We start from the raw sequence: 13,234 nt of genomic DNA on the forward strand, positions 1-13,234 counted from the left end.
CCCTCCACATTCATTCGTAATACCTTTCTCGTCACATGACTTTCATCCCTCCGCATCACATGTCCATTATAGGTGGTTTGTTTTAGTATTCGAAAAAAAGACTTATTTTTCATAACCTAACTTTCTTTCTAATGCAAAAAAAACGAACTATAGATCTGGAAAGACATCCACTGTGCTGTGCCCTACCACACAAATCGAGACGACGTTCACAGTGCCCATACCTCTCTTTTGGTCGTAGTTCAAGGACATATCCAGGGAAGATGAAAATAAATAAGCAAATTCAAATTAGTCAATAAAAATGATGAATATATTTAGGAATGGGGGAGGATCGCGTAGTCAAGGAAGCGTACTTGGGGCGACCAACCGGCCGTCGACCGATCGGGCGCCCCGGGTACCGCTGGTGTGATGTCGTGGAGGCGGACCTGCGTCGGCTGAATGCCAATTCATGGCAGGAAACCGCGCTGGATCGGGACAGGTGGCATTCTCTCGTTTCGGAGGCCAAGATTATTTTTGGATCGCTGAGCCAAAGCAGTTAGTTAGTCAATAAAAATGATAGTTGCCAAGAGAAAATTGGGACATAAAGACATTTGCAGGCTGCCGGAAGTGAAGGCCTCAGTGTCCTCGTTATTCCCGGCGCGCCTGAGGGAGCTCCGGCCCGCGCTGCTGGAGGCGGCCGCGACGCGCCCCGCGGCCCTGCTGCCGACTGTAGCAGCGCTCGCTGGCAGTAAGTCCGCCTTTTTAAACTTTGACTAAGTATAAAGTACACCCTTGACAATCTATTAACAAGTCGAAAGAGGTACTTTTAGTTATGCACTGGACCTCCCAACATCTTAGATTAGGTACTAACATAGTAATTTAAGTTTATTAGTTAAGTCCGAATCGGTAGCCTTAAGGAGCGCTTGTGCAGTGCACTCCTATAAATAATCATAATGAAATTATAGTAGACGACCGGTTTGGCCTAGTGGGTAGTGACCCTGCCTACGAAGCTGATGGTCCCGGGTTCAAATCCTGGTAAGGGCATTTATTCGTGTGATGAGCATGGATATTTGTTCCTGAGGCATGGGTGTTTGCTATGTATTTAAGTATTTATAAATATTTATATATTATATATATCGTTGTCTAAGTACCCTCAACACAAGCCTTATTGAGCTTACTGTGGGACTTAGTCAATTTGTGTAATAATGTCCTATAATATTTATTTATTTATAGTACCTAATCAATGTAATAAAATAAATACTACTTATTTATAATTAATGTTCGAAGTCGGCAAAGTCGGTCTATTGCCTCGGACCTTCAGTCTACGATCGATTACCTGATTGCATTAGAAACGCAACTTCCTCTGAAGGATTCAAATTTAAACTAGAAAAGTGGCTTCTCGGAAAGATGTTTTATGATTATTGCGAGTTTTTGGACGTTCCATTTGTGATTGAATAATTTTATGCATATTAGACCGAAATTTGTATATTGTATTGATTGTATTCCCACTGTAAGTAATGATTGATATATTGATAACTTTAAGAGCAATTCCTAGTTGAGCAACTTTTCAAATCTCTAATTTTTGAAGCTATGTTTCTGTCGCTCTGCGGTGGGCGGGAGTGCGTGCGTGCGATAACGACAACTGCAGCTCGGACTAAAATTACCACGCAAAAACTCAAAAATCGAGGTTTCGCTCTCGACTGTTTCCTCCTCCAAAACGCAACCAATGATTATGAAATTTTTGAAACTGCAAGAGGAAGAAATAATCTATGCTGCTATGTTTTTATTTTTTGGAATTTGTTGTCATATTTGGATACTGCGCCTTTTTGCAGCCAATTCAATTGACCCGTTTTTGCGATTTTCGAGCCGCTGTAAGTTTCTTCAAAAGAAAATAATCCAAAGAAGCAAAACGTAGCGGCACAGATATTGATGCTATTGATCTTATTTGAAAAGAATCATTCCTCTAGGTTAAAAATCCAAGGAGGAAACAGTCGAGAGCGTTTGTGTGGAAAAATCGCAATTAGGAATTCCTCTTGATAATAAATATCATTTATAAAATATGGATTAAAATAACAGGTATATTATATGCACAACATATAGACTATGTAAAACCGACATGTAACAATTGTTACCAATAAAGATTTTCATTTTTATTTTTCATTTTTATTTTTCATTTTCATTGCCATAGATAATTAAATTGACAGTTGTTTTTTTTAATTAATTTTATTGAGTATAGAACATTTTCAGACGACACAAGCACGGGCTGGTGGGACACGGCGCTAGAGTCCTGTGTGGCCGCGTCAGCTAAACGGAACAGCATGGAATTGTGTGGAACACTGTTCCACAAATGTCAAGGCGAGAGGGCCTGCGAGCGCGTACTAGTACCATTGTTAAGGTAAGTTGTACCTAATAGTTATTTTGTGTACCTAATACAGCCATTGACGAAGAAATCGTGAGACGGAAATGGAGATGGATAGGACATTCGAAGAGGGGAAACGAATAAGACTACCATCGCCTTCGGTTGGAAACCGCCGGACGGACGCCGTGGCACCGGGCGCCCTGTACACTCTTGGCAACGGTCCGTCATAAGTCAGCTGCGAGCGGTCGGGTGTTTTAGGTAAATCAGGTCAATATATTCTTTATTCGAATAGGCCTAGCAACAAGCACTTTTAAATCGTCAAGTTTTACAAATAATTAATCTAAATATCAGAGCAATTTATCGATGCAGTTGTTATTGTTCTAAAACAACATTGAATTATTATATGCGTCCCAAGACTATGGGACCTCAAGGGAAAGTACTTTAAATATAAGACATAGGATATTTTGCTAAAAGGAGACTTTATTTTATTTTCAAAACTGAGTAATACTGCATTCAAAGATTTAAAAAAAATAAGTTACTTTGTCTGGAAATCGAACCGACTCAAATGTTTAAAAAAAAACATCCTGTATTTTTATGATGCCAAACGAAAGAATGTATAACAAATAAGTCATCTCAGAAATAAAGAGTAAAATTTTTGATTAAAATATTAAGATTCCGTTTCATTCCCAGAAAAAGTAAGCAAAATTCAATTTTTTTTAGAAATTCTTTGAATGCACTATTACTTTTAAAAATAAAATAAAGACTTCTTTCAGCAAAATATCCTATCTACGATATTTATGGTACTTTCCCTTGATGTCCCATAGTCTTGGGACGCCCTGTATATGTCAAACTTAATAATAAGAATTTCACAAAGGGATCGTCAAACACCAAAATTGTATAAAAAATACTATTCTTGAATCTTCCTAGAATAAAATCTAAGTGTCAAAAAGGTTGAGCTGGAAGCGAGGCCAGAAAGGTCGCTGAAGATAGGAAGGTGCGGCGCGAGCTTGTGAAGGCCCTTTGCACCTCTGGGGTGCCTTAGGACAACAACAACAATAGTTATTTGTTGAACAAAGGAAGGAAATTGTTGTTGTGTTTGTACTTTGAATTCCACGACTCGCTTAAGACTCCACTTTCTGGAAGCGGTCGATTTCATTATTAGTAAGAGGGGTGACATAACTACAAACTACAAGGAAAACTACAATCTTTGTCATTTTGACATTTTTACAGTGTGTCCCTTGACATTGGACAAAGCCAAAATGTACATATGCATTAGGGTATTTGGAACCGGTGTACAAAGTATCATAACAGCCGGTGTAGCAGTTTCGAAGAAATAAACAAATTACCAATTTTTACTTTGGAGCAGCCTGTATGTGTTAGTAGCTCCTAAGGTAATATCCTCAAAGAATAGTATGGAACCTTCTTCAACCTTTTTGATTATCTTTTTAGGGTTCCGTAGCCAAATGGCATAAAACGAAACCCTTATAGTTTCGCCATGTCCGTCTGTCTGTCTGTCTGTCTGTCTGTCTGTCTGTCTGTCTGTCTGTCCGAGGCTTTGCTCCGTGGTCGTTAGTGCTAGAAAGCTGAAATTTGGCATGGATATATAAATAAATAAAGCCGACAAAGTCGTGCAATAAAATCTAAAAATTTAATTTTTTTTAGGGTACCTCCCCTACACGTAAAGTGGGAGTGAATTTTTTTTTTTCGCTTCAACCCTAGAGTGTGGGGTATCGTTGGAAAGGTCTTTCAAAACTAATAGGGGTTTTCAAGAAACATTTTTTGATAAAGTGAATATATTCGGAGATAATCGCTCCGAAAGAAAAAAAAAATGTGTCCCCCCCCCTCTAACTTTTGAACCATAGGTCCAAAAAATATGAAAAAAATCGTGAAAGTAGTGTTAAACAATTGTTAATAATGAAATAATACTCAAAGCCCTGAGCGAGTCATATTTATTTCAAAACTGCTACTCCTACTATTTATTAATAGCAAAAGCCTAAAGCGCAATTATTTCTCAACTACTTACGCCAAGATGTCATTTGACAGTAAAATCAAATAAGGGATACTTAATTAATGTTAATTTAGAATAAGGAAAACCATTGTGCAGGTATAATATTTATTTACACATTATCAAAATCATATGCACGTTTATTAAACTATAAATTACGTAATCACGATTATAGAAACCATAATGCACAATAATAGTTAAATCTAGAAAACCTAGCTTCCTAAATGATAAGTACTAAATACTAGAATACCTAGGTATTCTAGTATTACTGGCAATATTAAATAACGATTTAAATTACAACTGAATTGTTAAGCAAAGACGACTTTAACTGAATTTAAATAATTAATCTTAACTTTCATAACCCTATTCAAAATAGAACACTATTAACAGCATAGTACAATTTGCAACGTCTACAGAGCTAATCACTATCACTATAGTTTAACGGTTAAATACAAAACGTTAGAATTTAAATTAAAGCTTGATATTAACCACAAACGCGACCGCTATTTAAATACAATGAAGAAAGCAACCAAAAGCCGTTAGACACTAATTGTAAAATCAACAAACAGCTAAATCTACCAAAAACACAGGTAATAGCAGGCAATTACTAAATCTAGTACTTATCTTTTAGCACTATCCCAACAACCAATTTACAGTTGTTTTCGCTACCAAAGTTCCAAGCGTAATGGCCGCGTCGGTCTAAATTTTCAAACGGCTGGATAACGAACTCCCCTCCAATAATCTGGTTACAGTTGCCTCGGCTAATCACGTTGCGAGGTTCCAGTGGCGTGATTGGTACGAACGTCGCTGATTGGTCCGTTTGGTAGGAATGCTGGCGCCATAGTTGCGACGAGCGAGTGCCCTCTTGCGGCCATGATAGAAACGAAGTGGTGTGACGTGTTGATGGCAGTGACGTTGCTCCATCGACGCAACCGTTGCGCCATCTATTTGCTGCTCGAGAGACTTCTATGGCCGTTATTGACAGTAGAGCTTAAGAAAGACATTAAATGAAAACTATAGCGGACATGATCAGTTTAGCTGTTTTTGAGTTATCGCAAAAAGTTTTCCCTTCATAGTAAAAAGACTTACTTTAATTAGGTACTGATTATGCAAAGCCTATTTGTTTAACTCGGGTGAAAGGTACCATTTACTACACTTTAAGCTCCAGTTTAGCTTATTGTGACGGAAGAATAACTACGGAACCCTACACTGAGCGTGGCCCGACACGCTCTTGGCCGGTTTTTTTTATTTATGACACTAATAAGCTTCTGACTTTTGAAAAATGTCATCATTATCAAATATTTCGAACAAATTGTCAAAAACACTGCCAAATATTAACACAGTGTGTTTCTTTTTGTTGTCGATTATTGCAAATAACTTTTGTTCGAAAAAAAAATTTTTTTTTCCTTTGGTTCTAATTAAAAAAATATTAACGTCAGAGCATTCCTGAGAAGTAACCCTACGTGGGATTTCAGGTTTTGTCCAATGGCTAAGATTGTAAAAATAAATTAAATTTAAAAAAGGATTACTATAGTTTATTTTACGGATTTAATTAATACGGGAGCAAACTTATCGGGGTCATCATTACGTCACACGACTTTTAAGATTTTCATGGCCCCTCCCCCCTCCTTGTCACACCTGGTCACATTTGGCTAACCCCCTCCACCCTGGTGTGATATCACATATTTGGCAATTTTGTTTTCAACGAAATTGGTATATCGAAGTAGGTATTGTTATTTTAACATTTTTTTTTATGAAAGCAATATTAGAAATGTTATAACACGAAACCGATTAGTAACAAAAATAATATAAATAAAAAATGTTATTTAAATGTACAGCGAATAAATAAAAAAATCGGTTCCAGATGACGTTAAAGGGTGATGTGATTAATCATAGATGGTAGGAACGTATAGATGTGCTATACGCGTGCGCCCGTGAGGAAACATATGCAATGCGACAAAATGATAAAAACACGTTTTAACATTCCTGACAACATACCAAAAACAACCTACGTAATTTGGTCGGGTTATTTGTTACCCCCCATAAACGGTGGGAAACAAAAAACGTCTACGTCTACTTAGGACTTTTTGGAAGTACGCAGAAAGGTGAAGTGAGACTATGAAAAGGACAAACAATAAAGCGCTTACTCTGCTACTCGTACTGAAAGTTCCGTAAGGGCATCTCGGTCGGTCATTTCCCCCCTCCCCCATTCCATCTCTTTTTTTTTTTTTATACCACGACGGTGGCAAGCAAGCATACGGCCCCCCTGATGGTAAGCAGTCACCGTAGCCTATGGACGCCTGCAACTCCAGAGGTGTTACATGCGCGTTGCCGACCCTTTAAAAATCTGTACACTCCTTTTTTGAAGAACCTCATACTGTAGACCCTCGGGAAAACCTCGGCAGGTAGCTCATTCCATCTCTATATTATACCTGTACCTGTATGTAATTCATGGATGACCTCTACTACAACTCTACTCTAATCTCAATGAATACGCCCGCAAAAATCAAATTACTCTTTCTAATGGACACTTTTATTCCCCAGGCACTCATCAACAGACATCTTCGAGGGATTCCTAGCGTCAGTGCTCGACCGAATCCTGGGTAACCTCAAGAAGAGACCTAAAAGCGACCCGGCGCATCCCAGCTACAGGAAATGCTGGGAGGAGTACATGATCAGTCTGTATTTGTTGCTAGTCGCTTTTGAAAAGGTAAACTACGAAAACTTTTTTCTTATCTTATAATTTCGGAAGCCCTTACGGATACACTTCGACCCATAAAGATCTTTTGCGCATCCCGCGATCCCTTAAGGGGCTCCCTAGCACCAATGACCTTCGATCTGAATCCCTTAGTTTTCTAATGTTTTTTTGTGGCTTATTATATAAACAGCAACGACTTTAAGCAATATAGTATCACATATTTACTTCAAAGTTCACTGTCTTCGAGATATTTGGCATCAAAGTTGAACAATTTTAGGCCAAAAACTTGGTTTTGAGACCATAACTTTTGTGTTAATTATAATTATAATTAAAATTAAAATCTCTGACCAGTTTTAGAGACGTCAAAGACGAACCCAAATGTGTAGATTATTTTGGATTACTCACGAAAGTATGTTAATGTGGGTCAAATTTTGGAAGCTAAATTTGACCCACTTCCCGATTGAGCTCAAATTTTGCATACATATGTAAATGACATGGAACTGATCTGATGATGAGGACAGGAGGAGGTCATGGGACCAGCGTAACCTAATTGTGTTTGGGGTACTTAGAATTGTCTTGATGAGTATTAGCCAAAAACTTATTGAACATTTTCAGCTGCCCACTTCGTCTTTAGAATCACCAGCATCAGTTTTATACAGTTCAACGAAATCTACTCCCTGGCACCTTGTGAGGGAAACGTGCAGTCTTTGCCACCATCTCAGAGAGAATTTACATTGTCCATTGCCAGATGATCAGCTTTACACTTTGTACAGGTACATTAATTTGCCATATATTTAATCTGGCGTCCCTATACAGTGCGACTGCTGAAAAAGCACCCTGAAATCTGTTGCGATTTCTAATAAAAGTCAATAACATAGTTGAGAAACCCTACACCTGCGACATATGAAAATGTCGATGGTCATAATCGTTGCGACCACCTAATGCTACAGTTGCAGCGGCCCACGTCTTCCTTAGAATCGCCAGCATTAGTTTTGCACCTTGTGAGGGAAACGTGGAGACTTTGCCACCATCTCAGAGAGAGCCTACACTGTCCTTAGCCAGATGATCAGCTCTACACTATGTACAGGTACCACATATATTTGCCATTATATCTGGCGTCCCTATACAGTGCGACTGCCGAAACGGCACGCTGACATCTGTTGCGATTTCTGATAAAAGTCAACATAGTTGAGAAACCCTACACCTGCGGCATATGAAAATGTCGATGGTCATAATCTCTCTAGGTCATAATAGGCTCTAGTTTTTACGAAAGCGACTGCCATCTGACCTTCCTACCCAGAGGGTAAACTAGGCCTAGGGTTAGTTCGGTTTCCTCACGTTGTTTACCTTTACCGAAAAGCGACTGTTCAATATCATATAATATTTTCGTACATGAGTTCCGAAAACCTCAATGGTACGAGGCGGGGCTTGAACCCGCGACCTCCGGATTGAAAGTTGCACGCTCTTACCGCTAGGTCACCAGCGCTTAAAACCCCAAAAACTTATTTACTAATTATTTCTTGTGTTTTCTGCACAGAAAGCTCCAATGCCTGATATACAATGTGATGTGTGCCGCCATCTGCCGGCGACGGCCGCCGGCGCCTCTATACGAACAGCTGCTCGGTACAGACGCGTTACAGAGAATTGTCGATGAGAAGGAAGAATATGTGCTACCTATACGCGCTAGCTGGGTTAGTCCTAATGTAATTAAATACTAGTTTCTATCCTCAACTTCGTCTACGTAGAATGATGATTTTCATGATAATGACTATAGGCCTTGATCAAGTTAAACTAAAACTATTTATAGTTTTTAATTAGGAATGAGGGCTATTGCGTTTAATTTCGCCGCTAGGGGCGCTAGTGTAGACGAAGGTCTTCCAAAATGTCAAATGGATAGAATGAGTGTTGCAAGCTTGTTTATCGCGAATTTTGACTCCTTATTCATAATTGTGGTAAATAAATATTTTTCCATCTTTGATTAATCGTGGTAAACATTAAATATAATCCAATAAATGTTAGTGGTTTTAAATAAGTGCCAACTAAAATATATGCCAAAGTAAATAGGTTTAAAAAAAGGCAAATTTAGACGTTAAAATACCTTTGTGTATGTTAAAACAGAATGTTTTTTTAAACTAAGCATGGCAGAATTTTGAGGTCTGTTTTTCTGGACCTCACTCTACAGTGACGCCTGTAAAGTACTGTATTTACCTCAGTAAATGATACGATATAATGTATTTCCAACGGTTTGTCAACACAAATATCACGCGGTACGACCGCGTTGCTCGCCGGTCTAACATCGACTGACCGCAACTGTCAGTGACGTCACCATGACGTAAGCGCTCGAGACGTCTATACACTACAGCGTCAACTGATGAGCACAAAAACGGTAGCCACAAAAACGGTAGCCTTCATTCAACCCTAAAAGGGCTTTAAAAAAGGTTGCAATCGCACAAGAGGCCTAAGGAGGCAGGCAGTTTAACGACTTAAATATGGACGAAATTGGCGGTACTTTATATGTTTTAATATTTATTTACTTTTCTTATTTAATCTGATTGGTGTACAATATGCTATATTAAATAAATAAACAAGAAAAAATTTTTTTAAGTGGCATCCTTTTTTATATTTATTTGGTCTTTTCTTTCAGACGCAACGCACCAAATTACTCCCCGTGGCGGTCCCGCTCGAGCCCAGCACCCTGTCTCCCTCGCACACGCAGCGCTCTCGCATCTTCCTTCGCACTCTCTCCGAGGATCCTAACCTGTTTGATCTACACACCAGTGAAGAAAAACAAGTATGTACTATAGATTATTTTAATCTAATCTACATTTTCTATTTGAATCAGTCTCAAAAGCTCAGTGACACAGGTGAAAAACCCTACACATGCGACATACGAAAAATCACAATGTTAGAATTTGAGCATATAAAAAGTTACACATGTACCGCTTAGAGCGCCATTATCGTTTTTAATTTCCCTTTTAACACATAGCCAATAAAAAACCGGCCAAGTGCGAGTCACACTCGCGCACGAACAGTTCCATTACGCAAAAAAACCGACCAAGTGTGAGTCGGATTCGCGCACCGAGGGTTCCGTATAGAAATGTACGGTTTTCGCAATTTTTCCTTTATCTGTGCTATAAGATGTTGATTCGTACCAAATTTTAAGATTCTGAGTTCACGGGAAGTACCCTGTAGGTTTTGATTCCCTTGCGAGTGTCGAAAATTTGCTGCATAAACGGCTGTATCTTTTGATTGCGTTGGCTTAGAAGTTTGATTTTTTTCACAGCTCCAAGGGACAGTGGACCTCAGTATTTGATATAAATTCCAGCTTGATACCTCCACGCGTTCCTGAGAAAAAGGGTTTTGACAGACAGACTGACGGACGGACGGACAACAAAGTGATCCTATAAGGGTTCTGTTTTTTCCTTTTGAGGTACGGAACCCTAAAAACAGCAAAAATTCACGTTTGTTGTATGGGAGCTCCACTTAAATATTTATTTTATTCTGTTTTTAGTATTTGTTATAGCCGCAACAGAAATACGGCTGTAAAAATTTCAACTGTCTAGCTATCACGGTTCATGAGATATAGCCTGGTGACAGACAGACAGACAATGAAGTCTTAGCAATAGCGTCCCGTTATTACCCCTCGGTTACGGAACCCTAAAAAACGTTCAATTGCAGATGGAGGTACAGGATATATCCCTCGTAGAGACGCCACTGAACTGTCACCCTTGCGCCGGCACGCTCACGGCGTTACTCCGCCACGCGGCCGGCGTGGCGACGCTGGCGAGTCTGTGGCGTGCCCTGGCGTGTTTACTGAAAGAAGGGACCTCGGGGAAGAATCTCAAGTGGTTACTCGCTCAGGTAAAAGATATATCCCTCGTGGAAACTCCACTGAACTGTCACGGTCACGGCCAAATTACGCCACGCGGTAGGCGTATCGCTGGCGTATCTATGGCGTGTTTACTGGCCGGGACACCGGGAAGGAATCTGAAGTGGCTGCTAGCTCAGGTACAAGACTTGCCCACATTTTTAGAATAGAATAGAATAAAATATAATTATTTTTATTCGTAAACACAAACAAGATAAATTACGTAATATAACAAAAATATAGAAAGTATAAAGTGCCACGAAATGGCCTCATCTCAGCATGTTGCTGATCTTCCGATGAGACCATCAAGTGAGAATGATCACGGTATGTAACAGACAAAAAGAAGAAAGACATGAAATAACATAGAGTGAACAAATGGTTAAATAGGAGAAAGTTACACAGCAAAGTAGATACAACATAATGACTAAAATAAGGAAAAAGTGGCGCCATCTAATAGATCAAAAGCCAAAGGTATGGCGGCATAGTTTCGAGCGATGGCGCCACAACCTTTAGCCGATGCCCGGTAAGATGGCGCCACTTTTTGATATTTAACAAATTAAACACGTATCAGTGAATTAATAAGGATCAAAATAAAATGGCGTTCTAAAAGTTTGAATCAAGTGTCGAAAGATGGCAGTAAATTCACCGTGGCTACAAAATTTTCTTTGAAAATCCACCTATATTTCAAATTCTCTTTGCGGCGGCGAAATGAGCTAGATATTGCATGTCTTTATACACCGTGTTTTTTTTGATTTGCGTTAATTTCAAGGGTGCATTCCTGAGCTTAAATTAAGTAACATTCTCAAAGACACCGATATTCTAATTAATTCCATTTCGGAGATAATCAATCATTAATTTCTATCTTATAAGGCCCTTACGAGCGTGTACACTTGCCTTAGGGCCTGTTTACTTATTGATTAGTGTTTAGTGCGAGTTCATACATTTGCTACTAAACGTAAGTACTATCTCGGACGATCGACGTTCGAAATGACATTGATATTTCACAGTTTTCAATTGTTTGGTTGAGTTAAATGTAATGCCCGTGTTACAACAACGCTATATGCAACATTTAGTTACTTTTTGTACAAATAAAAATAGTAAAAAAAAACATTTTTTTTTTAATTAAGAGGCTGTCAATATCTAAAGCGCGCACACTGTCTATTTGTATCTGAGTAAATGAGATAGCACTGTCGCATGTTACTGGCCAGGGACAAGGGAATAATAAGAAAAGTATTTAAATAAAAAAAAGTGGATTATTAGTGTAATATTTTACTCAACCACGGTTTAGATATAAATGTTTTGAAATTGTGATTTTAATTGCAGACCCATAAGTCAAAACAATAAAGACATAAAACCGTTTAATTGTGATTTTAAGACCAATCTTTGCAATTATTTTCTATCGAGCCGATTTCGTCCAATCGTGTATCGAGTACAACCACGGTCTTTGAACTATAATTAATATGAACATATATTTTTCTTACTTGACTAAAACAAATAGTCTTTCTTAAAAAACTGTTTAAGTAACATCAATTTCAAGGGCATTGGGTGTTGACAGCCTCTTAACTATGCCATTTAGTTTCCTTAAACATACTTACCGATACCCCGAAGTTAACGAAATTCAGACTGTGGCGGTTCAAAGGTTACTGTATGTTGTCCAGGTGATCTGCAACTGTAAAGAAGAGCTGAAGCCGCAAGCTAGTGTTCTTGCGCCGGGTTTGCTCGCGGTGCTCGCCTCCGTTGAGGACGGGAGGTGTATGAACGGACTGCATTTGGATATAGTAAGTATAGCAACACAACGCGCAACTCCTCTGGAGTTGCAGGCGTACATAGGGTACGGAGACTGCTTACCATCAGGCGGGCCGTATGCTTGTTTGCCACCGACGTAGTATTAAAAAAAATCTGTCAAGCCATCTCCGTCTGTAGAAAAAAGAGCAAATTTAAAAAATCGGCCAAGAGCATATCGAGCCATGCTCAGAGTAGGGTTCCGCAGTTACTCTTTCGTCACAATAAGCTAAACTGGACCTTAAAGTATAGTAGATTATTAATCAAGGGATGAACAGTGGATAGTACGTCTTTTTACTATGAAGGGGAAACTTTTTGCAATAACTCAAAAACAGCTAAACTGATCATGTTCGCTATAATTTTCATTTAATGTCTTTCTTAAGCTCTACGATTTTTTTCATATTTTTTTGACCTATGGTTCAAAAGTTAAATTTTTTATTCTTTCGGAGCGATTATCTCCGAATATATTCACTTTATCAAAACATGTTTGTTGAAGACCCCTATTACTTTTGAAAGACCTATCAAACGATATCCCACACTGTAGGG

General features: G+C 38.8%; 1 protein-coding gene across 1 annotated transcript in view; it reads left to right on the top strand.

The window, feature by feature from the left end:
- Nucleotides 1–13,234, top strand: part of LOC133531315 (uncharacterized) — an 87,323-nt gene that overhangs the window by 22,942 nt on the left and 51,147 nt on the right. The window contains exons 12-19 of the mRNA XM_061869450.1: nucleotides 594–724; nucleotides 2,224–2,371; nucleotides 6,885–7,050; nucleotides 7,654–7,811; nucleotides 8,576–8,729; nucleotides 9,683–9,829; nucleotides 10,717–10,899; nucleotides 12,565–12,684. Coding sequence (XP_061725434.1) covers nucleotides 594–724; nucleotides 2,224–2,371; nucleotides 6,885–7,050; nucleotides 7,654–7,811; nucleotides 8,576–8,729; nucleotides 9,683–9,829; nucleotides 10,717–10,899; nucleotides 12,565–12,684 — 1,207 coding nt within the window. The remainder of the gene's footprint in view (nucleotides 1–593; nucleotides 725–2,223; nucleotides 2,372–6,884; nucleotides 7,051–7,653; nucleotides 7,812–8,575; nucleotides 8,730–9,682; nucleotides 9,830–10,716; nucleotides 10,900–12,564; nucleotides 12,685–13,234) is intronic.

The sequence above is a fragment of the Cydia pomonella genome, chromosome 25 (genome assembly GCF_033807575.1).
Source record: "Cydia pomonella isolate Wapato2018A chromosome 25, ilCydPomo1, whole genome shotgun sequence".
NCBI lineage: Eukaryota > Metazoa > Arthropoda > Insecta > Lepidoptera > Tortricidae > Cydia > Cydia pomonella.